The 24,151-nt window shown below is 43.6% G+C and overlaps 1 protein-coding gene across 4 annotated transcripts in view; it reads left to right on the top strand.

Moving 5' to 3' along the window:
- The first annotated feature begins 992 nt into the window (after positions 1-992).
- UBE4B (ubiquitination factor E4B) overlaps positions 993-24,151 on the top strand; it is a 120,378-nt gene continuing 97,219 nt past the window's right edge. The window contains exons 1-2 of one of the 4 annotated variants that reach the window (XM_069545729.1): positions 1,001-1,073; positions 1,299-1,752. In XM_069545729.1, the coding sequence (XP_069401830.1) occupies positions 1,729-1,752 (24 nt within the window). In that variant the 5' untranslated portion in view covers positions 1,001-1,073; positions 1,299-1,728. Of the gene's footprint in view, positions 1,753-24,151 lie in introns of all 4 variants that reach the window. The other 3 variants (XM_069545727.1, XM_069545728.1, XM_069545730.1) reach the window with 3 other exon arrangements.

The following is a 24,151-nucleotide window of genomic DNA, read 5'->3' as shown; positions in this document are numbered from 1 at the left end:
CGCACAGAGTCGGACACGACTGAAGTGACTTAGCAGCAGTAGCAGTAGCGTACATTTGAAAGTTGTTGAGAATAAGTCTTTAAACTGCTCATTCCAAGAAAAAAAAAAAGAACACAAAACTATGTGTGGTGATGGATGTTAAACTTATGTGTTTATATTTCCCAATATATACATATGTCAAATCATTGTTGTACACCTAAAAACATAGTATGTTGCTACGTTACATTTATTTCAATTAAAAATTTTTGCATTCTTGTTCAGGTAAGGGCAATTGTTTCCTTTTCTTGGCTCCACAAGTCTGCCTTGTATATGCACTTCATAATTTTCTTGGTCTCAAACTGATTTAAACTTTCAAATTCGCCATCACTTTGGAACACACCTTTTTATTTAAAAAAATCTGAAACTCTCTAAAAGGACAAAGCAAAATGAAGTTCTATTTGTGTTAAAGTTTTCTTCTAAATGGGCTTTCTCTGGGAAGGTGTAAGAGTCTACGTTGAAGTTTTTCAAAATGTTAGCGGTTAGGGTGATAGTGAACGCTCGCCCCAGAAAGCAGACATTTTTCGTTTTCTTTTATTTCGTTTGGGCCGCACCGTGTACAGTCCAGACGTTTGTGAGTCGCTAAAGGGAAGAACCTGGCAACTGAGGAGCCGCTGCGGGCCGGGGCCGCCCGAGGCGTCCCCTTCTGGCCTTCCCGTTGTTGGTGCAGCCACCCAGCCCTGCGGCCTCCGCCATCGCCCGCCCGCGTGGCGGTCCCGGCAATCTACCTGGGCCCGGCCTGCCGCGCCCCCGCCCGCGCCGTCGCCATGGCACCACGCCGCCCCGCCCCCTCGGCGCTTCGCCGGCCCGCCCGCGGCCCCACTCGCCCCTCCTTCTGCCCCGCGCTGCTGCGGGGGAGAGGGTGGGGTGGAGGCGGGAGGAGACGAAGGCGAGAGGAAATAGGCGGCGCGACGCCCGCGGCCCATTGGCTGCCTCATGCTAGGGCCAGAAGCCCCGCCTCTCTGGAGAGGTCACGTGAACCCTTTCAAAGATGGCCGCCCTGTTGTTTTGATGAATAATACTTGGTGGGGCGAGGGGTAAGAGTAGGGGTGGAGGGGTAGGCGGATTTACTCTACCAGCGAAAGCTTCGAGAGTCCGGTCCTCCCCCTCCCCCCTGCCCAAGCTCCGCCGTGGAGGAGGGGCGTGGCCGGCCTGCTTTGGGAGGGGAGGAGCTTCCCTCCTCAGTGCTGGGCTCTGCCTGGGCGGCTGTGGGGTCTCCTTACCTTTGGGTACCCACTCTGCGGTTGAACACTTCCCGCCAGGGTCAAAGGGTAGGAAGGAGAGCAGGATCTGCTGAGGAAGCGCAGCTGCCGCGCCACCACCACGAAGACCCAGCAGGCTCCGGGCACGAGGCGAGCTGGAGACCGAGCTCCTTAGTCTGGGTAACCTGGGAAGCAGAGGGTAAATAAGTGGCGCCTTAAGATAAACCCTGTAGCAGCAGCAGTGGCGGTCAAAGGAGGCTGCTGGAGGCGGCAGCAGCTGTAGGAATCTCTGGGGCGATTGGAGTGACCGACGCCAAGGCATTTCAGTGCCTCTCGTGTTCTTATTTTTTAACCTCTGACTATGCAATTCTGAAACCTCCCCCATTCGGGGGACCAGACAGCCCGATAGACACCTACCACTCTCCTCCCGCCCTGGTCTCAAAGAACGGAAGATCTCTCCCTAACGCCTTTCACCATTAAGAGGAAAGCGATGGAGGAGCTGAGCGCTGATGAGGTGAGGAGGTTGGGGGACACGTTGAGAGATTAGTTGGCAACTCTGGCGCTTTGGGTAGGCATGATACTGCGCCAGTGGTGCCTGGCCTTTGGTCAGCAATGGAGATGACATCTAAGAATAAAATGAGTCCTTAAGAGGGTCTCCGATTGTATTCTCTTAGATTTCTTTGCCTTGTTTTTGCATCCTGTATTCCATTTGCTTCTTTTCGAGTTTTCTTTTAGAGTCTAAAGAAGAGGAGAATATACTGAGGTTTTTATTCTGTTTTTCAGGGTATTTAAGCTAGAAGGGTTAGATTTACATCAAGTTGTGTGTGTGTGTGTGTGTGTGTGTGTGTGTGTATACGCGCCCGCGCGCGCATGTACGTGTGCGCGCGCGCGCCTTACTGCAGAGATTGAAAGAATAATTTTGGGTGGAATCAGAATGTATGGGTGTATGTTTTTAAATGGATATGAAATCCCGAGTATGTGTGGACACTTCATTGTATAAGTTGGTTAAACGTTACGTGTGTGTTTGGGGGTGGCCTACAAACAGATTCTTTGATATTTAATAAAATGTGTGTCTTCTCAATAGCTTAGTGAATTACAGTTAAAATTTAGCAGTTTAACAGACCAGTAATGGCTTCTGGCGTACTTCTCTTGCAGCGTGATTTTTTCTAGTTTTTGTCCCTTTCAAACTAGTGCTTTGCTGTAGCAGACACTGAGCAGGAAGCAAGTGGAAGCAAATAACTTTGAAAATTTCCCCTATTACCATTTCTGAAAGAATTCTTACAGATCCCTTTCTGGATGTTTTCTAGATTATTTAATAATAATCTTAAAAGCTGACATTTAGGGTACAGGGAATTTCCTGTGATTCTGTTGACTCCCCCCCACCTCTTAAAAAAAGAAAATTTGAGTTTCTCGTTCAGGACCCCTTCCACCTACCATGTCTTCCACTGGTTCTTGTAAAACTTCTGTCCGTACAGTATTAGAAAAGTAGTTGTCAGTCAGGTTGGTTGTACCGTAAAACTTCCATGCTTCAGTTTTTGCTACAGAGTAGTCAATATGTTGACCTCGGGACTAAAATTCTCCAGAGTGAGGCAGGCGAGTGGTGGGCTAAGGGTCAGGTAGGAAAGGAAGCAAATAATTTTGTTGCTTTGATACCTGGCTGTTTAGAAAGTCAGGATTACCCATTCTGTGTTACTGACTTTGTTTTCTAAATTAGAAAAAATTGAACAGCTTCTTTCATGTAGGAATTATCAAGAGATCCTCTTAGAGGCACTCCGTTTTGTGTAGTTTTTTTAAAAGTGCACCCCCCCCTCCTTAAAAAAATATTAATCCTCATGGATCATTTCTCTTAAGGCCAAGAGTTTTTAAGTAGTAGAAATTACATTTTTCTTGACATCCTCTAAATAGTTCCTGGTTTAGAAGTTTTTACATTCTTGAGTTTTCACCAAGAAATTGTTTTCAGACCATTAAAGCATACAAACCAGTTAAAGAGCTGTATAATCTGAACTGCAGCTTTTCACTTTACCCAGTCCTTGAGGGAAGGTATTAACTTTTTTGACCATATAAGGAACAAATGTAATCATTGTGGAGGAGATAGATATTTTTCAAGGTCAACAGAATATTAAATATGAAAATTTTAATTCACTAATACAAGATCAGTATAAAATTATGTTCAACAAATTAGTTGGCCTGACCACAAAGGGACAGTTCAGTAATTTTACTCTCAACAGAATCTAGAACAAATCGTTTTTGGGAAAAAAGTTTAATTTTTTTAAAAAATCCATTTCCTTTAATTCTGGGATTAGGTGAACAGTTCTTAACAGATATTTCTGAAGCTTTTGCCTTATTGTTACGCTGTTGGTGGAAACTTGTGTCATAGGTGTGGTAGGCGACATCGATTTGGTTAGATAATACATTTATGTTGTTGAACATTCAAACATGCATCTCAGGGTGTAAAACAGTCAACACAGTGACCTTTCAATCTAAATTAGGGAATCAGGTAAGACAGGATTTTATATTTTAGCAAAATGGAAATAGATGAGAATGTAATCCATGAAAAATAGAGGCTGCTCAGCCCTCGTAGCTCAGTCGGATAAGAATCTGCCTGCAGTGCAGGAGACCTAGGTTTGATTCCTGGGTAGGGAAGATCCTGTGGAGAAGGAAATGGCAACCCACTCCAGTATTGTTGCCTGGAGAATTCCATGGACAGAGGAGCCCGGTGGGTTACAGTCCTTGGAGTCGTAAGAGTCAGACACGACTTAGCTACAAAATCATCATCGTCGTCATCATAGCCAGGCTAGTAGCTTTAGAAGATTGTACATTATGGCTACTTTTTAGTCCCTCTCATTGATCACCTTGAGTTCTTGTACTTTTCCTTTCTTGTGCTAAGCAGAGTATTTCTTTAACTTCATTACTGTTTCTATAGCATGTTACAATGAGTCCTTTGCTCCATAGAGCAGATCCATGACTAAGTTTATGCTCTCCAGGAACCGCATTTCAAGGCGTTATTATTTACAGTGCATTCATTCTGTACCCTGCTCATGTTTGTTTATTTGTTTTAATATCAAAATAATGCTGTGATTAGAGCAGGTATTTTAAACTGTTTGCAACTGTGGTGATGATGTGTTTTCATGGAAATGATGTGCTTTGCTTTGTTTCTTTTTTTTTTTTTTTGGCAAAATATGACCTAGTTCATCTTCAAGAGGGCTGGCTGGGATTCAGGGTGTGGTTAAGGTTTTAGAAGTTGTCTTCCTTCCCAAATGCAGAATGTGTGACCTTGGATATTTTAGCAGTTTTTTCAGTGGAAGGGGACCGATATTTATTAACAGTCTTAGAAGCCTGCTCTGTGCCAGTCACTTTACAACCATTGTTTCATTTGATAAAACAGAGCAGTTCAGCAGGTCCTTCAAATTTCCTTGTTTTATAGGTGAAGCAACTGAGATTTAGGTTAAGTTCATAGTGCCCAGGCTTAAAAGTGGCAGAATTGGAGTTCATACCCAGGGTTCCTGATCTAAAAGCTCTTTTTACTGTATTTTACTGCCTAACAACTGGCAATAAATTCACCACAGCTTCTCTATAAATATCCTACTAACATGCTTGATCTGCATAACTTTTCTGTCAAAGTGTTGTTCTTCATGAATTCATTCATGATGTTATCAGGTTTATAGTCTTTTTGGTGCTGACTCTCATCACACTCCTCCAATAATCATTCACTCAACAACTGTTTCTTAAAAAGATCCTGTACATCCCCAGCAATGTATTAGGTAGGTTAAGAGAAACAGTCTTTTTCTTAAAGAAATTATTATGGGATTGGGGAATGGGTAGGGCTAGCTAGGAGTCCAGCAATTACAATACAGGGTGCTAAGAGTTATTTTGGACATGTGCACAGTAAGACTTGTAAGAAAATCAAGAAGGGAACCCTGGTGGGATAGCATCTTAGTGAAGACTTTCAAGAAGTGATGCTTGGGGACTTCCCTGGTGTTCCAGTGGTTAAGACTCTGTCCTCCCACCACAGAGGGCACAGATTTGATCCCTGGTTGGGGAACTAGGAACCCAGATGACTCATGAGTACCCCCCCTGCCCCCCCCCCCCAAAAAAAAAAGGAAAACTGGTCTTTATACTGAGCAGTAGTTGTCAGGCAAAGGGCTCTTGGAATGGACTGTGAAACTGGGGAGCTCAGGAAACTGCAAGTAGTGGCCTGGAGATAGGATTTTTGGGGGAGTGGCTACAGGCAGACAGGCACCAGATCTCAGACAGTATTCAGAAATGCTCAGGCATTTGAACTTTCTCAGTAAGACTGTAACAAGCCTTTGAGGGGTTTTAAGGGATTAGATGACTGGCAAGGTGTCGAAGGTAGGTGGAAAGAAGGTGGCTGCAGGCTGGGAGATGCATTCAGAGATTTCTGTTGCTATTGAGGAGCCGAGCAATGGAGTCCAAAGGCCTTGGCAGTGGGAATGGGGGAGAGCAGACAGGAGAAATATTGAGGATCTAAGTTAAGCCACTTCTGATGCTCAGGTTGATTTGAAGGAGGTAGAGGCAGGGGAGGAAAGAAAAAGATAACCTCTTGATTTCTAGTTTGAGAGAAGGATGGATTGGAGGAGAGAGAAGAAATTCTAGACAAGAAGCAGATTGTGGAGAAAGAAGATACTTGTTTGGGTCACTGAAAGATGACCCAACATAGAGGCCCCTATCCTTGGCCTTTCTACTCTAGCATCTCCATTTCTGACCATTTCTTTTTAACAGGCCTCATGACCTAAGCTCACTTTTTTCCCCAGTAGATAATTGCTGCCCCTCACTTTATAACCAAGATTCTTCTGAAGCCTGGTAGGAGAGTGGAATGTTACCTCTCCAGACTCTTTCACAACTCTTTTTGGTTCATTTTAGCTAAGAGACAGAGAATGGTAATGATGTTAGCTGATAATTATGAATTCTTAATATGTGCTAAGCGCTTAAATTACTCAGTAAAGTTGGTATTCTTATCCCCTTTTTACAGATAAGAAAATTGAAGCTGATGGCAATTAAGCAGTTTGCCAAAAAGTGCACAACTAGGAAGTGGTAGAACCTGGGTTCTAATCCAGAGTCAGATTCCAGAGTTCTTAATCTCATTACTAAACTTCCTCCAAAAGAATAATCTGAGCAAGTTGTAATGGTTACGGCATTTTTATTTTCCCTTTTGAGATGGAAACTGGAAGCAGTAACCCTTTGTTATCGTTAAGAGTGGAGCTCATCAAGTAGCCTTCTACTGTTTTAGGGGGAAAAGACGACAAGATTTCTGATGAGGGGGTCCTTGGATCAGCATTTTCTGAGATGGTACTTGGGGTGTGTCTAGGTGGAGACAGCTTCTTGTAGCAGCTCCTTCAATGATATTTGCTGTTTACTTGCTTCATATCAGACACCATGTGAGACTTGCTGGTATGGGGCTTCTTTCTGGTGGGAGGAGATGTGATAAATATCCACATAAGGTGTCATTTGGTGGGCTTCCCTGCTGGTCCAGTGGTTAAGAATCCTCCTTGCTGTGCAAGGGACACCAGTTCGATCCTTGGTCCAGCCGGATCCCACATGCCTCGGAGCAGCTAAGCCTGTGAGCCCCAACTGCTGAAGCCTGTGTACCCTAGAGCCTGTGCTCCACAACAGGAGAAGCGCTCAGATCGCAACTAGAGAAAAGCCTGCTTGCATCAGCAAAGACCCAGTGCAGCCAAAAATAAATAAATATTTTAAAAAGATGTCATATGGTGATGGTACCATGGAGAAAGATAAAATAGGCTATAAAGGGATGGAGAGCAGTAAGGATAAGAGAAATGTGTGCAATTTGGGGAGGTGACTTCTGGAAAAAAATTTAAAAGATGATGGAGCCATCTGGGGGGAAGAGTGTTCGAAAGAATAGGGGACAGCAGAAACCAGGGGCACGTCCCCTGCTGCTTCAGGAATACCATGGGGTCAAGTGTGGTTGGAGATGAGCAAGAACACAGTGGCAGGAGGTGAAGTCATTCATTTACTCGAGAAACCTTTACTGAGTTCTAACTGGGTTTCAGTCAGTTCTAAGACGCTCCCTGTGCCGTGCTACTGTGCTAAGTCGCTTCAGTTGTGTCCAACTCTTTGTGACCCTATGGACTGTAGCCCACCAGGCTCCTCTGTCCATGGGATTCTCCAGGCAAGATTACTGAAGTGAGTTGCCATTTCCCGCTCCAGGGGATCTTCCTGACCCAGGGATTGAACTCATATCTCTTAAGTCTTCTGCATTGAAGGAGGGTCCTTTACCACTAGCGCCACCAGTTTTAGTCAGTTCTGAGATGCTCCCCACCCCCTTTTTTTCGTTTACCTTTTCGAATTGTTGACCTTGGGATGCTTCTTGGTGTAATCGCGGCTGACCAGGTGGCAGTTGTGACACAGTTGTCATTTCCTGTTTATGTGCAAACCTGGTTATACCTGTTCATGTTGTTGGCCTTCAGTTGAGCATTATGCATGATCAATTTAGTTGCCATGTTAAATGCGCACGTGTTCAGTCACTCAGTTGTGTCTGATTCTATTGTGATCTCATGGACTGTAACCCATCCGGCTCCTCTGTCCCTGGGATTTCTCCGGCAAGAATACTGGAGTGACAGCAAAAACCAGGGGCATTTCCTCCTCCAGGGGATCTTCCTGAGGTGTCCTGCATTGCTGGTGGATTCTTTATCACTACTCCACCTGGGAAGCCCGCCATGTTAAATGCCTTCCCCCAAATTATACTTTGATCAGCAGTGAAAGCAAATGTTACTTTGTATGAAAAAGAGAAATAAAAATGGCAGTGGGAGGGGTGGTCTCAACTCCGTATTAGTAAAGAAAATGGTTGAAAGAATGACCACGATTTCATGTTTTGTTTTTAATTTTGGCTTCTATGGGTTCTTTGTTGGGGGCCTGGGGCTTGTCTAGTTGTGATATGTGGGTTCTAGAGCTTGAGGGTTCAGTCGCCACGCATGTGCAGTCTTAATTGCTCCATGATGTGTGGGATCTTAGTTCCTTAACCAGGGATGGAACCTGAGGCCGCTGTGTTGGAAGGCAGATTCTTAACCACTGGACCACCAGGGAAATGCCAAGTTCATATTTTATTGCCAAGCAACAACCAAGTGCATTAGGGAGCCATAGAAAGGCAGAAATCCACAAGTCTCTGAAACTGTGTCACATTTTGAAATTGAACACACAGGTAGAGGGCTTCCCCAGTGGCTCAGTGGTAAAGAATCCACCTGCAGTGCAGAAGCTGTGGGAGACGAGGGTTTGATCCTTGTGTTGGGAAGATCCCCTGAAGACGGAAATGGCAACGCACTCCAGTATTCTTGCCTGGAGAATCCCACAGACAGAGGACCCTGGCAGGTTACAGTCCATGGGGTCGCAAAGAGTCAGATGTGACTGAAGTGACTTAGCACAAAGCACATACAGTTAGCAGGATTGCCTTTCACATCCAAGCAATGCATTTGAAGATCAGAGATACATCACCTTTTCAGAAATTTCAAAGTAATGAAAGGCTGATACAACTGATTACTACTTTGGTCTGGTCTGTTAAGATATTTTGTTGTGATTTAATAGGTAGTGGGTTTTTTTTAACCCCCTTGGTAATGCAAAAAATAATGTTGCAGTTTACAGTCAGTGACATTTTGTATATGATGATACATCGTATATGCCCAGCTTTCTTCTAGATCATGAGGCTATAGGAATGAGCAATATAAGCAGAAATCCCTGCCTTCATGGGGCTTACATTTTGATTTCTGTTTTAAGAGAATCATTTTAGAGGCTTCTGTGAGGAGAAAAGATGAAGGGGGAAAGAGTGAAAGTGGAGAAGAAAGGTCAGGAGGCCCGCACAGGAGTCCCAGGACCAGGGTCAGTGGTGGAGAAGGTGAGAAAAGGTCAGACCAAGAATGGTCAGATATTTTGTGGGTAGAGCCAGTAGGATTGGGTAATGGGATGGATGTGAGGTGTGAAAGAGTGGGATCAAGTATGGCCATTTGAGTTGAGATGTCATCAAGTGGATTGATATAACAGAGCGACATGAAATAGCAGCTGCTTACACCAGCTAGATGGTTATTTCTCTCTAAATAGAAGTCTGGGTGGGAGGCTGGGGCCACTGTGGTAGGCGCCTTCTGTCCAGTTGTTTTGATTCTCCTAACATATGGCTTCCATCTTTGGTCCACGTCTGTCTGCACTGTAGCCAGAGGGAAGAGAGGAGAGGGGAAGGAGAAATCATGTTCCTCTTTTTTTTTTTCTTGACTGTACAGCATGTGGGATCTTAGTTCCCCAACCAGGGATTAAGCATTAGGAGCAGCATGCAGTCTCAGCCCCTGGACCACCAGGGACGTCCCATCATTCTCCTCTTTAATGGCACAGCTTGGAAGTTGCACCAGTCACTTCTGCTCGCTTCCTGTTGGCCAGAACCTAAGTCACATGGCCACAGCTCCTAGCTGGGAGGCTGAGAACTGCAGTTCTTGCTGGGTTAGCCATGTGCTTATCTAGAAGTTCTGTCACGTGGGAAAGGGTACTGTCAAGGCATTACTGTGTAAACCCTTCTTCTGAGATATAAAACACACTCCATGCCTTCCCTCTATCAGCCTCCAGAATCTCCGGGTATTACACAGTCCAAGAACCTTTAGATTAAAATGCAAGTTATCAGCTTTTCTCCACTCTCTGCTCCCCACCCCCATGTGCTATGGTGGAGTTGGATAAAAGCATGGAAATAAGTCCCCTTTGGCAAAGCGAAGAATGGGGAGTACACATCCCCCGCTGGTCCATGGGTATTGTCAGCTCCTGCCAGGCCGAGGTGTGGAGGCTCCCTGCCTTGGCAGCTGTGGGTGTTCCTGTTGCAGTCCACTTAGCGGCCCTGGCTACAGTCCACAGGGTCGCAAAGAGAACTGAAGCACGCACACACTGTGCTTTCTTGGAGGAACTGCCCTGTCCTGGCCCTCCGTGGTAACTTTTCAGTGTCTGTTTTCCTCTGGGGCCAGGTCATGGAGAATATCCCCTTCCTGGGGCTGAATAGTGTCTCCAGCTTGTCTCCTTTAGGAGTTGACTTCTTCAGTCCTACTTGGTCTCCAAATTACCATACTGAGCAAACTTAGACTAGACTGTGGCCGTGACTTAGGCAGACCTGTCTTCCCTTTTATCTCTGTGTGCAAATCGGCAAACTGTGGCTTGAGTATGTCTTGTTCTTGCAGGACTTCTTGCTTAAATTGGCAGGAGGGCAGTAGGCACCAAACTCTGAATTGTTCAACCAGTTCCCCTAGAATTACAGTCCAGGTAGACATGCAGGGTATTTTCTGAGGTGTCACAGGTTTTACCAAACATTTTATTGTGGCCTAACAAGGGTTACAAACTTTCCATTCTGCAATATCTGTGCCCGTGTTGAGCCCTAAGTCATTGCCACATATTTATATTCTATCTAGGTTGATTGCTTCCAGGTTCCAAATTCTGTGCATTACTTAGGATACTGGTTTGGCTGCTGCAGCAGAGAGATCCAAAATAATCATGGTGTAAATACGATAGAAGCTAATTTTTTTTCCGAGTAGAAATCTGGGAAGGTGGTTGAGAACTGAGTTAGTAATTCCTTGACTTCTAGGGAGCCAGACACATTCTGTTTAGCGCTGTCATCCTCTGTAAGAGGCCATCTAGTTTGTAATCAAGACGGCTGCTCCAGCGCCTGCATGCACATCTGCATTCCAGTCTTCAGGAAGGAACTAAAGGGGAGGGCATGTTTTTGTCCATCAGGGGCATGATCAGAGGTGTCACCCGTCATTGCTTACCTCTCCTTGGTCAGAACTTAGTCACTTGGCTACAGCCAGATACAAAGGTGGCCAAATGTATAGGAGGAGGTAGCTAGCTGTCTCTATGACAGTCATACCCAGAGTTATAGTCTCTGCAGCTTGGAAGAAGGAATTGTCTTATCCTGAGGTGGGAAACATTGAAATAGGAGATTAGGGACTTCCCTGGCAGTCCAGTGGTTAAGACTGTGAACTTTCACTGTAGGGGGCACTGGTTTGATCCCTGGTTGGGGAGCTAAGATCCCACATGCTACTCGATGTAGCCAAAAATTGAAAGAGGAGATTAGGGGGAGAAATTAAGCTATCCATTTTAATCGTATTCTGGTTATATTGCTTATTATTGATCCATCTGGAGATGTTAAGTAGGTTGTTGGATATATATTGGGCTTGCAGTTCAGGAAGAAGGTTGGGGTTGGGGACTGCAATCAGGAAGCTGTCGGTGTATTTTAAATTGCAAGAATGGAAAGATGACCTAGGGAGTGAGCATAGAGAGAGAGGAGAGGAGGTCAGAGAACTGAACCTTGAGCCATTCCGGCATTTAAGAACTGACAGGGGACAGCTACTAAGGTAGAAGCCAACACAAGAGAGCCTAGAGTTCTGGCATCCAGGAGAAGAAAGTGTTTCATGATGGAGGGGAGGTTCCACTCTGTCCAATGGCAGTAAAGTAAATGAAAGGAAGACACTGTGTGATCTGCTTACCAGCTGCCATATCTTCAGCATTATTTGAAAAGTATAGTCAAGCTGGGCAAAGAGGTATCTTCTGGGTTTCAGTATTAAGAATATCTGGCCTTGACTTAATTAGCTTTCTAGTTAACATTGTGAAATATATTCAGTTCACATTGTTTCTCTGTTCCCCGTCAGGGTTTGGTATAGGTTCTAGATGTGTAAGAGCGTCATGATAATTGTGGGTAGCCATTCCCTTCTCCAGGAGATCTTCCCGACTCAGGGATGGAACCTGGATCTCCTGCATTGCAGGCATACCATCTGAGCTACTGGGAATCCCAATTTAATTAGTTAAGTTTTCTGCCTAGATGAGGTGGCCCTTTGCTTTTATGGGTTGGTTTTTTTTTTGAAGCTGAACTAGGATTTCCAGACAAATCATAGTGCACACCTGTCATGTGCCAGGTTCTCTTCTAGGATCATATCAGGCTGGACCTTTGGTCAGACCTCTTTCTGTACTTGTCACCAGCACTGGCTTCATGGGAATGTGATGTGCAGACAGAACTGCCCCACCAGTGGTTGAATGCTCCGCTCTTGTCATCTTGAAATTCTTAATACTTTTGAGCAGGAGGCCCTGCATTTTCTTTAGGTACCAGGCCTCACAAATTCTGCAGCTGGACCTGCTTTGTCACCGACTTTCTCTGTACAGGTGGATATGTATCTGGGGAGAGTTTGCTTAGGTTCCGCAGTTACAGAAAACCACAGGAAAGCTCATTAAAGAGATGTTCAGATTTTAATGGGAAAAGTCTTGGTATATGTTAATAACCTTCTACTTGTAGTAGAAACTTAAATTTTTACAGTGTTGAGTACAGTATTGAATCTTTGGATAACTCACTTAACTTCATCAAATAGATTTTTTTTAATTAAGATTTTTATATAGAGGCATTTACTTCTGTATTTTTCATGTGTATCTTATTTCTCCAATCTTAATGAAGCCTCTTTTGTATTTTGTCAAAAACATTGATCACATTTTTATAGTATAAGCACTTGCTTTGTGAATTATGACTTGGATGTAAAACTACAGCTGATGTTTTAAAATTAAAATTTTTTAATTAAAAAATGTTATCTGAGAGCTAGTTTTCTCTACTGTATTTTTTCTGTAAATAGTCATTTGTGCTGTCAATATACCGATTTCTTATTTTTAAAAATAATGAAGTACATTTAATGTTAAAGGTGGGAAAATTCTGTGTATATGAAAATCCTTGTGGGAATAACTTATTTCTGAGAAGGAAATGAAAATTGGTGGAAAATGAAAAACTATCTAGCAGCTTTTACAATCAGTAGAATTTTTTATGTGTGATTTGATTTATTCATAAAATTGTCATGTCTAGGGTATTGAGGAATATGAACATTTAGAAAAAAGCAGGCAATAAATTGTTGTTGTTTTCTGACTGTGCCTCATGTAAGCAGAACCTTAGTTCCCCAACCAGGGATGAACCTGTGCCCCCTTTCAATGGACGCTCAGAGTTTTAACCACTGAATCAGCAGGAAAGTCCCCCCCTTTTAAAAATAATAATAATTTTAAATTTTTTGAGGCAAGATGAAGGAAAATTTTTAAATATTGAAAAAAAAAACCAAATCCTTTTTCCTTACTTTATATAGCCCTGCCAGAGGAATTTAAACTTTGATTTCAGCAATAAATACTTTGTGGGCCAGTTAAAAAATACTAACATACACAGAAAAAAATTGTATAGCCCATGGATGGAGGAGCCTGGCAGGCTACAGTCCACAGGGTCACAGACTTTTGAGCTTTGAACATTAGTTATGTAGAGTAGATGTTTAGAGTGTTGTTTATGACATTTTTTGTCTTAGGATGCTGCCGTACAGCATATATACACTTGTGTTTGGTGAATGCTAGTTAATTAGCTTTCTACTTTTATGTTAACCTTATAGTTATGATAAATATAGACCAGGCATCATTTCTGTGAAGTTTCATGAAAGAAGTGCCTAGTTTTTTTGTTTTCCTTCAAGACCAGCTTGGGTAGATGGGTTGGTTATCTCCTAGGGCTTTTGTTTGTTCTTTTTTGCTTTGTATGAATGTCCTCAGACTCAAATAGTTGGGTGATTTCTGGTCTAGGGAAATAAGGCTAAAGCAGTCTTTTGCCTTGAGATGTTATGATTAGAATGGCTTGTGATTGGGAGCATTTTAGTGAAGGCCAAGTAGAAACTATGCTTGTGAAAGCATCCCATAGGACACCTCTTCATCTTTTTTGATGTTCATGTGGACAGGTAACAAAGCACATTCACCCACACTGATTAGGTGAAATTGTCACTATTTCTGGTTTTAAAAGGGACTGATGGCATTTGAGATGATGCTTAACCTGTAGGAGGAACTTAAATGTGAAAGATTCATGTTAGGAAGGGAACCTTTATTCATACCAAGAACAAGATGCGTGTGGCATGAAGTGGCCTGAAGTCAGTATTTTCTCGCTCTGCAAGAGCCCACTTTCTCTAACCCTGTTGTATAGATCTGCTAGAATATGGGCTTTGGAGTGTTCAGAGTTGGTGTGAATGTACAATTTAGAGATTAGGGAAAATGAGCTAACCCTGTTCTGGGAGAATTTACAGTTTTGTTTCAGTAATAATTATTTTGCAAGTCAATTAAAAAAACTCTTTCCACATGTCTGGGCTGCAGAAAATTCTTTTAAATGTTTAATATTGCCAGTTTCACTTGGCCTTTTTTCAGTGACTAGAAACCATTCTGTGAAGGGCGTCAGGAGTAGCTGCAGTTTGGTTGCCAGGTTCTTCTATTTAACCAAGTGGTATTAAAGATTAGAGTGGGGAGCATAGCATCTCTATCATTTGGGGTGTTTTTGGAACCATTTTATGAAGACATAAAATTGCAAATATAGGAATCATTAAAAAAAATTAGATCCAGGACTTCCGTGATGGTCCAGTGGTTAAGAATCTGCCTGCCAGTGCAGAGGACATGAGTTCAATACCTGGTCGAGGAAGATCCCACATTCCTCGGAGCAGCAAAGCCCGTGCCCCTCAACTACTAAAGCACATGTGCCTCAAGCCTGTGCTCCACAAGAGAAGTCGTGCACTGGAGTGAAGAGTAGCCCCTGCTCACGGCAACTAGAGAAAGCCCAAGTGCTGCAATGAAGACCCACCGCAGCAAGGTAAATCAATGAAAGTTCAAAAATGAGTATAAAGGCAGTGCAAAAAAGTAATTAGCAAAAGTCACTCTGTCGGATCTGACTCTTGTGAGCCCATGGACTGTAGCCTACCAGGTTCCTCTGTCCATGGAAGTTTCCAGGCAAGAGTACTGGAGTGGGTTGCCATTTCCTTCTCCAAGTCAGATCCAATGAAAACAATCTCACTCTCAGGAAGTTTCTCTACTATATAATGTTAGGCTCTTGTTTCTGGTGGTGTCTCCTAATTTCATAATCAGTTAACAGACCTGGTGCTTTTCACAGATCTGATGTAGCTGTGACATTTATTCATACTGTTTGGGTGAAACAGAGCCTATGCCAAAGGAAAAGTGTTTGAGCCTAAAAAGAAGATGGACAGAGCAAAAGGATGGCAAAAACTTGGAGACTGATGTCAGGGGGAAAAAACGACTGTTTACTGTGTGTCAAGAGGCACTTCATTTGTTCAGCAAGTATTTGCTGAGTGCTCTCTGCTGTCAGGGTTGTTATAGTTGCAGATGCAATGAGTACAGCAGACCAAGTCCCCATTCTCTTTGTATTGTGCTCGGGGGAGACAGACCATACATGAAAGATAGAGACCAATTCAGGTAATATGTTTCCTTGCCTTTATCTCCGATGACTGTCCTGCAAGATAAGTGATTTTTTTTTTTAAATATTTTTTTTAATGTGGACCATTTTTAAAGTCATTATTGAATTTGTTACAATATTGCTTGTTGTTTATGTTTTGATTTTTTTTGGCCATAAGCCATGTGGGATCTTCGCTTCCTCACCAGGGATCGAACCTGCACCCCCTGCCTTGGCAGGCAAAGTCCCAACCATTGGACCACAAGGGTAGTCCTAGATATGTGATATTTATATCATCACCGCCTTCTGAGTGGGGAAACCAAGACCCAGAGAGGTAATACAGCTAGAGATGGGTACAGGTGGGATTTTGACCTGGAGATGGCCCTGTAAGAGCGCATCCCGTAGACAACCGTGAAGACACGGCCTGGAGCAGGAATCACTCACACATGGCACTTGGTCCCTTGTTTCACTTTCAAGAGGAATGCTTTTCTTTTTAATCCTCTAGTATTTTTTAATCCAAGTAATATTATTTACTTGGTTACTGGGTCTTTAGTTGTGGCATGTGGGATCTAGTTCCCTGAGCAGGGATTGAACCTGGGTCCCCTGCATTGGGAACAGGGTTAGCCAGTGGACCACCAGGCAAGCCCCTCTAATATCAAATGGTGATGAAGAGTCTAGAATAAGTCTTTATGATTATAAGCTAAATATTATTTCAATTTGAAGTAATAATACTAATGTTTTCAGTGTTACAAGGTGACTCAAGAAAGTACCTTTGATAGTTAAGCAGGTTATGAGTTTGATTCTGAGCCCTTGCCAGCTGGTGGAATGTGCTTAGGCATTCCCAGTGTTCTCTGTACTATTGATCAGATTCAGGAAGTACTGACGTCAGTAATTTTTTTGGGGCTTTGTAAAACTCCATGTAATGAAAAACCACGTAATCACTGCTGGGCATTGGAGAATTATTAAGGGTCACATCTTTTTTTCTCCCTAAGACAGTTTACAGTCTTGTTTCTTATGACAGTAAAACCATTGCCTTGTCATGAGCCAGACTGTGGGGTTGGTGTTGAGGCTAGTTACGTAGGTGTGAGTGTCCTGTGGTAAAGCAGCCAAGGAGCAGAGTTCAAAAGACAATTAGTTTGAAATTGTGTATTTTGCCAGTAATTGCTAAAACTTGGCCTCAAGATAAGAATTTTGTGCTTTATTTTTGAGAGATTTATGAGAAAAGCATCGGAGAAATATTCATGGAGGAAGTCAGGTTTTAACTCACCTTGTCTGCATTCCTTTCTCAAGTGAGGGAAAGGGGAACCTGGCGGGCAACTGAGGGAATGTAGGTAAAGAGAGGGGTTGGAGTAGAGGGGGCCCAGCCTGGGGCTGAATGCAGGGCAGTCAGGTAGATAGCAGGTGGCCATGAAATGGCTGTGTCCAAACCAGGACTCTTGCTTCCTAGGGGGCTTTTGCTGCTACCTTGCAATGCACTCCAGGTGCGCCGTGTGTGAGTGCGAAGTTGCTTCAGTTGTGTCCCAACCCTTTGTGACTCTATGGACCTTAGCCCGCCAGGCTCCTCTGCCTGTGGGATTCTCCAGGCAAGAATACTAGAGTGGGTTGCCATGCCCTCCTCCACTATCTTAGCTGCTTTCCCACAGGACACACCTAGGTAACTAGCCTCACCACCAGCCCCACTGTCTGGCTTGTGACAAAGCGATGGTTTTACTGTCATTAGAAACGAGACTGTCAACTGTTATGTCTTAGGGAGAAAAAGATTTGACCCTGAATAAAATTAGATGGGACTACCTGGAATGTGGGCTTCCCAGGAGGCGCTAGTAGTGAAGAACCCGCCTGCTGATGCAGGAGATGTCAGAGATGTGGGTTCGATCCCTGGGTTGGGAAGATCCCCTGGAGGAGGGCATGGCAACCCACGCCAGTATTCTTGCCTGCAGGATCCCATGGACAGAGGAGCTCAGTGGGCTTTGGTCCATAGGGTCTCAAAGGACTGGGACACGACTGAAGCAAGTTTGCACTCACACATGCACCTGGAGTGCACTGCTAGGCGCTGGAACAGATGCGCTCCCTGCTATGAAAGTCGCTCAGTTGGGTCTGACTCTTTGTCACCCCACGGACTATACAGTCCATGGAATTCTCTAGGCCAGAATACTGGAGTGGGTAGCTTCCCTTCTCCAGTGGATCATCCCAGCCCAGGGATCGAACCCAGGTCTCCCGCATTGCAGGCGGATTCTTTACCATCTGAGCCACAAGGGAAGCCCCTTGTGTAGCATGTTTGGGGAGGTGCATTTGGGTTAAAGCACTGTTTAAGTTTTTGATTTGGAAGTCAGTCCTGAACATGGTCTGGGAGTTGGTGAAGGACAGGGAAGCCTGGTGTGCTGCAGTCCTTGGGGTCACAAAGAGTCAAACACACTTAGCGACTGAACAACAACCACCTGAACATAGTCATCTCATCCTTTGGAGCAGAAATGCCGTAGAGAAAGCAGGCTTTCTTGTAACTTTGAGTAAACATATTCTAAGTTGAGTGGGTAATCTGGAAAGTGAAGGAGAAAGGTTTGGAAAACAGACTGTGGAGGTGACTGCTGGTCTACTGTTGTCTCTTTCTACTGTGCTTTGTGTGTCCTGTGGCACTATTCAGCTGACTGGAGGCTTGGTTCTGTATTTGGAGTATGGGGGTCTGGGCTCTTGAGCTGTTAAATTCACGTATTAAAACTTACGGTGCACATCGCAGGAATGCGGCCAGCTGTCTGTTCCTTTCTTCTGCTAACTTCCTTTTATATCTTGCTATTAAAGGAAGGGTGAGTGAAAGTCACTTGGTCATGTCTGACTCTTTGTGACCCCATGGGACTGTACAGTCCATAGAATTCTCTAGATCGGAATACTGGAGTGGGTAGCCTTTCCCTTCTCCAAAAGGAAGGGTAGAGTACTCCCAGTTCTACAATTAAATGCACGTTAGGTTCATTACATTATGAGGCAGAAATAAAAATAGGAAACAGAAGGTAGAAACAAAATCTCTCTCCAGAATCTCACCATCCGAGGATACCTGTAGTTCACATTTTGGTGTACATTCTGTCTTCCACTGTTTTTTCTAGGTTAGGTTTCCCACCGCCGCCCCCAACTAAATCTTCTAACATGCTTTTTGTTTTTGGTCTCCCTAGGTCATAGATTTGGGGGAACTTGAAAGGATTTTGGAAGTTTTTCTAGCTTAGCCTCTTCAGGTATATAAATTCAATAGTATAGATTCACTGAATTCTGCATGATTCATTGTCAAAGACTTCCAAAATCAAGACTAAAGGAAAAAGCAAGAATTATGTGTAATCCTACTATCCAGAGATTACCATTTTTAAAAATAAATATCTGTGTTTTTGGTTGCATCAGGTCTTAGTTGTAGCGTGTAGGCTTCTCCGGTCCCACAGGTGGTCTCTAGAGCCCAGGCTCGGGAGTGTGGGCACCTGGGCTTAGTTGGCCCCATGGTGTGTGGAGTCTTCCTGACCAGGGATCTAATCTGTGTCCCATGCGCTGGAAAGTGGATTCTTAACCGCTGGACCACCAGGGAAGTCCCATCGTTGTTAATTTGGGGGTGAGGGAGAGATTGCCTTCCCAGGGTCTTCTCTGTGTAAATGTACTTGACCTGTTCTGCTGTTCTGTAGCCTTTGCCCTCCGTTTCTTGCCTCTGTGCCTCTGCTTTCTCTGGAGCCCTCCTTCCTGCTCCTGTGGTCTGCGATTCTACAGTCCTCAGACGGTGGCTGTGAAAGGGAAGTTCTGCTCTTGGTACCTAGAGTTATCTGTCCTGCAAATGCTGGTACCAATGACTTCACAAGTGCGTATCTCCTGCCTGCCGTCTAGACCCAGATCTCTAGCTGCCCCACCCTGGGGGACAGGGAGGGTGTGGACCCTCTGAGCTTGCTGTACTTCTCTACACAAAGCTCTGCTTTGGGGAGTCCCTGGAAGGCTGCTGAAACTTGCTGCAGCTCAGTGCTTATCAGGAGTTCTGTTGAGAGCACAGCACATTTGTATGGGCAGTCGAGAGAAGGATATGCAGCCCAGTCATCCCCTGAGTGATTTTTTATCTTTTTCGAGTCAGGGCCCTCTTTACAAATCTTATGAAAATCAGAGATCCTCATGACTCAGGTTTTGAATCTTTGCCCTCAGGACTCTAAAATCTATCCTAAAGCCAACCCACACCACAAAGGTGAGGCAAGGCTCTCTTTCCTCACTTGGGCCACTCTAAAATTGCTTTCTCTGGATCATATTTTTGCATTAGCATCTGCCGATATACTAAATACGTGATCCGTGTTGTCAGTCACATACTTTGTTGATAAAACTACATGTGTAATGTGTGCAGATCTCCCTTCTGGCTTTATCTTATTTTTTCTGTCTTCTTATTTCTATCCTAGTGTCCTTATCTGTTTGATTCTAACTTAATTTAGTTAAGCTGATGTATTTTATGTATTATTTTCTTAATCACTTTCAGTCCTTGATAGAACAAGGAAATGAAAACCATAAATAGAACAAATGTCCGCTGCCTGCAGGGCATTTCTGTTTGGGTATTCTTATAGGCCCCTCATAACCAGTGTGTTTGTGTCAAAGTCACTCAGTCGTGTCCAACTCTTTGCAACCCCAAGGACTATACAGTCCGTGGAATTCTCCAGGCCATAATACTGAAGTGGGTAGCCTTTGTCTTCTCCAGGGGATGTTCCCAACCCAGGTATCGAACCCAGGTCTTCCAAGTTTCAGGCAGATTTTTCACCAGCTGAGCCAGAAGGGAAGCTCTCTTCTTCTTGAAAACTCTTTCCGCTGTATTCTCAGTTTATGAATTTACCATCCACTTAGGTATCCTGGCCTGAATTCTAGACTTTCCACCCTTCCTCACATCTCACTTCCCAAATAATGACCAAGTTCTATTGATTGTACACATTGAATGTCCCTGTAACTGTCCCTCCCCATGTCCCCCTTGCCTATGTTTGCTTTGTCCCACCTCAGTGCATTCTCCACACGGTAACTAGAGTCATGTGTTTAATTTTTTTTATTATTTACTTATTTGACTGCGCATGGTCTTAGTTGCTGCACATGGGATTTTTAGTTGCAGCATGTAGGGTCTAGTTCCCCAACCAGGGATCGAACCCTGGGCCCCTTCATTGCGTGCATGGAGTCTTAGCCACTGGACCATCAGGGAAGTCCCCTGCATTGATGTGTTTTAAAAGATCAATCTGACACAGTCACCCAGTCAAAATGTCTTTTTTGCCATCATGAGAAAGTTCAGTCTTAGGATGGTATTTGGAGCTCACCATGTGCTTGCCCCAGCCTGTCTTTCCTGCCTCATATCTTGCTGTGTGGCTGTGCACACTCATCCTTATCAGACATCTCAGAATTCCCCTAAACACCGGGTGTTCTTACAAAACCTCCCCACCTTTGGCGATGCCGCTCTGTCCCTTTGCCTGCTGAGTCCTTCCTGTCTCCTTCCTGTCTGAGGAAGAAACTCTCATCAGGTCACTTGCACAGCATGTTTGTAGTTTGTAGAATTTGTATGTTGCTTTCTTTCTTTTTTAAAATAATTTATTTATTATCTTTAATTGCACTGGGTCTCGGTTGCTGTCCGTGGGCTTTCACTAGTTGCCATGAGCAGGGACTACTCTAGTTGTAGTCTGTGGGCTTCTCAGGGTGGTGGCTTCTCTTTGTTTGCGGAGCAGGGCTCTAGACATTCTTGGGCTCAGAAGTTGTGGCTCACGGGCTTAGTTGCTCTGTGCTATGTTGGATCTTCCCAGACCAGAGATTGGACGCCTGTCCCCTGCATTAGCAGGTGGATTCTTAGGAATTGCACCACCAGAGAAGTCTGCTTGATTTTCAGTTACTCTTTTGGGCTGATTCAGAAATGACATTACTGTGGTTGGTGGAAGTGATTTTGAGTTCTGAAAACCTAACAATGGAAAAAGCCAGATGATAGTCTGTGTGCGAATTACTGATTGTGTCTCTGGGGAATTGAGATTTATAAACATGCACACAATAAGGAATAGACAGCTTATGTAGGTTAAGCAAAAGATGGGGTTTATTTTAAGGATACAGGGCTCCTCCTTCTGAAGCCAGGAGCAGAGAGGTAGCTAGCTGATCACAGGAAGGAACTGGAACCTGGAGGCCGAATGCTGCTGGGACTTCCTGGGTGTGTGCTTCCTTATAATTGCCGCTTGTACACACTGTGCCTCACCTTGCCTCTGTCTTGCTGCCTCACATTCAGGGGCAATGCTGGCTGTTCCTACGTCATGCCTGACATGTGCAGCTGAACATGTCTAGAGAAAAGCAACCCAGGCTGGTCGGTCTAATTTTTCTCTCAAGTTTTTATTCTGAAAATGTTCAGATCTGCAGAAAGGTTGATCGAGTCACCTGGATTCATCATTTTGTTGGTGTTGCCTTTTTCTGTATTCACTTCTGAGTGTGTGTGTGTATACGTGTGTACGTATATACATAAACAGACATACTGGTTTTGACTGAACTGTTTAAAAGTATGGAAAACCATAAAGCAGAAGTGAGAGGAAGTTGGTGGTGAGGGAAGGCCTTATCCAGAAGGTAGCATGTGAGCAAAGACCAGGAGAGAAGATGCTGGGCAGTCGTCTGGGAGAAGAGTGTGCACAGGAGAAAGGCAGCAGGACAGAAGTGACCCCTAATCCCTGGGCAGGGTGTGGGCTGAAGAGAGAAGAGCCTCTGCATCACTAGGCTTAATACTGTCAAAATATTCCCTGCCCCTTACTGATCCAAGGTTATGTTTCTCAGCCCCATTGGCTGTAGGCATAGCCCTGTGACTTGCTTTGGCCAGTGAGATGTGAGCAGAAATGAACAGGTCACTTCTGGCCTCTTCCTCTGCCTTGACAAGTGGGAGTGTTCCCTGCAGAGGCTACTCTGTCATCCTGGGTCCTTGGAGTAAGGACAGTTTGGAGCAAAGCAGCACTTACATCTGAATGTTTTCAGACTTTATAGACATAGCAGGAAATAATAATAATTTCCTTCTCTTCATCAGAAATTGTGTGAAAGGAGAAGAAAGACAGGAAAAAATAGAAATTTTAATGTATCACTGCCATTTTCATTTATGTGTAACTTGCATTAGTGTCTAATACAATGTAAGTACACCCAGTGGAATCATAGTGTATGCCCTTTTGCAACCTGCTTTTTCAATTTTGTTTAAAAATATTGTGGTCAAATACATGTAACATAGAAATATACCTTCTTGTAAGAGCAGGACATGTTGAAGTGAATGTTTTCTTTTAAAGATACAGCATGACTAAGCCCCATACGAATGTATTCTATATGTGTAGGTATGTGTAACCTCCACATGAAGTGATGCCGGATGTCCCAGACTGAGTTGAAGTCCTCTTGTTTGTGTCTTTTCTACCCTCGTTGTGTCTTGTGCAGACCTTATTTCGCTGTGTCATAATTGTTGATTTTCTTCTATGTTTTTCCCCAGTAGATCTGGAAATCCTTGAGGGAAGAGCTTATGACTCCAATATTGTCTTACCTTTAGTGCCTGCTACAGTGGTTGGTGCAAAGTAGGCACTTAATAAACCAGCAAAGGACTGAATTTGAGGCACAAGATAGTGTTCATAAAGTGTCATATTTTTCCATTTTATTTATTGATACTCTATATACTTTAAACCAGAAAGTGGAAATATTTTTAAAATTTATTTTTTGCTCTGCTGGATCTTCATTGCTGTACAGGCTTTTTCTAGTTGCGGCAAGTGGGGGTACTCTCTAGTTGTGTGCAGGCTTCTCGTTGCAATGCCTTCTCTTGTTGGAGAGCACAGGTTCTAGGCACACAGGCCTCAGTAGTTCTTACACAGGGGCTTAGTTGCCCTGAGGCATGTGGAGTTTTCCCAGACCAGGGATCGGAACCCGTGTCCCCTGCATTGACAAGTAGATTCCTAGCCACTGGACCACAAAGGAAGTCCAAAATATTCTTTATTTCAAAATATAAGCTCATAAAAGACAGAGTTTATTAATATACTAATATTGTTAGAATATAAATACTGTATCTGTAGTATCAACATCCTATACATAAATCCATTTATTTGTAACTAATCATAGACAGACAGCACAGTATCATCAGGAGTGAGGATGCCTCCATTTGCAAGTGCCTGCAATGTCAGGAGATTTTCTTCTCTAAAGAGCAATGGAATCTGGAATTAGACCATCTATCCTTTTATTTTCTAGCTATAGGACCTTGAGCAGGTCACGTAACCTCTCTTAGTTCAGTTTTCTCATTTGTAAAATGGGAAAATAAGTGTACCATCTCTTTGGATTTTGAACTAAATTTATACACATGAAGTCCTTAGAACCAGCATCTGGCACATCATCAGGGTTTGGTAAGTGTTAATCCTGTTAATATTAATTAGGTTTTTGTCTTAGAGTTTGCAGCATTCTCCCAAAGTTAATTGTCAGTGACCAACCCAGAAAACTTTACTGTCTGAGTAATGTATTCACTTCTGCTTTGTAGGAGAGGAGATGATAGAGTTGTATTGAAAATGAAGGACACATTTAACTGGTGTTCAGTTGAAATTTTTTTTTTTCCCAGTTGAAAATCTTTGAAGGAGAAATTAAGTCACTTCTTCTGTAATGTTAAGGTTTAAAGAAAAAGTGTTTTTTCATATTTTTGGCATCGTGTGACAGTGGTAGATTGAGTTTAATATATTTTTTAAAATAGGGGGGATTTAAA

This window comes from Ovis canadensis, chromosome 12 (genome assembly GCF_042477335.2).
Source record: "Ovis canadensis isolate MfBH-ARS-UI-01 breed Bighorn chromosome 12, ARS-UI_OviCan_v2, whole genome shotgun sequence".
Lineage (NCBI taxonomy): Eukaryota > Metazoa > Chordata > Mammalia > Artiodactyla > Bovidae > Ovis > Ovis canadensis.
This window is presented reverse-complemented; position numbering and strand designations above follow the sequence as displayed.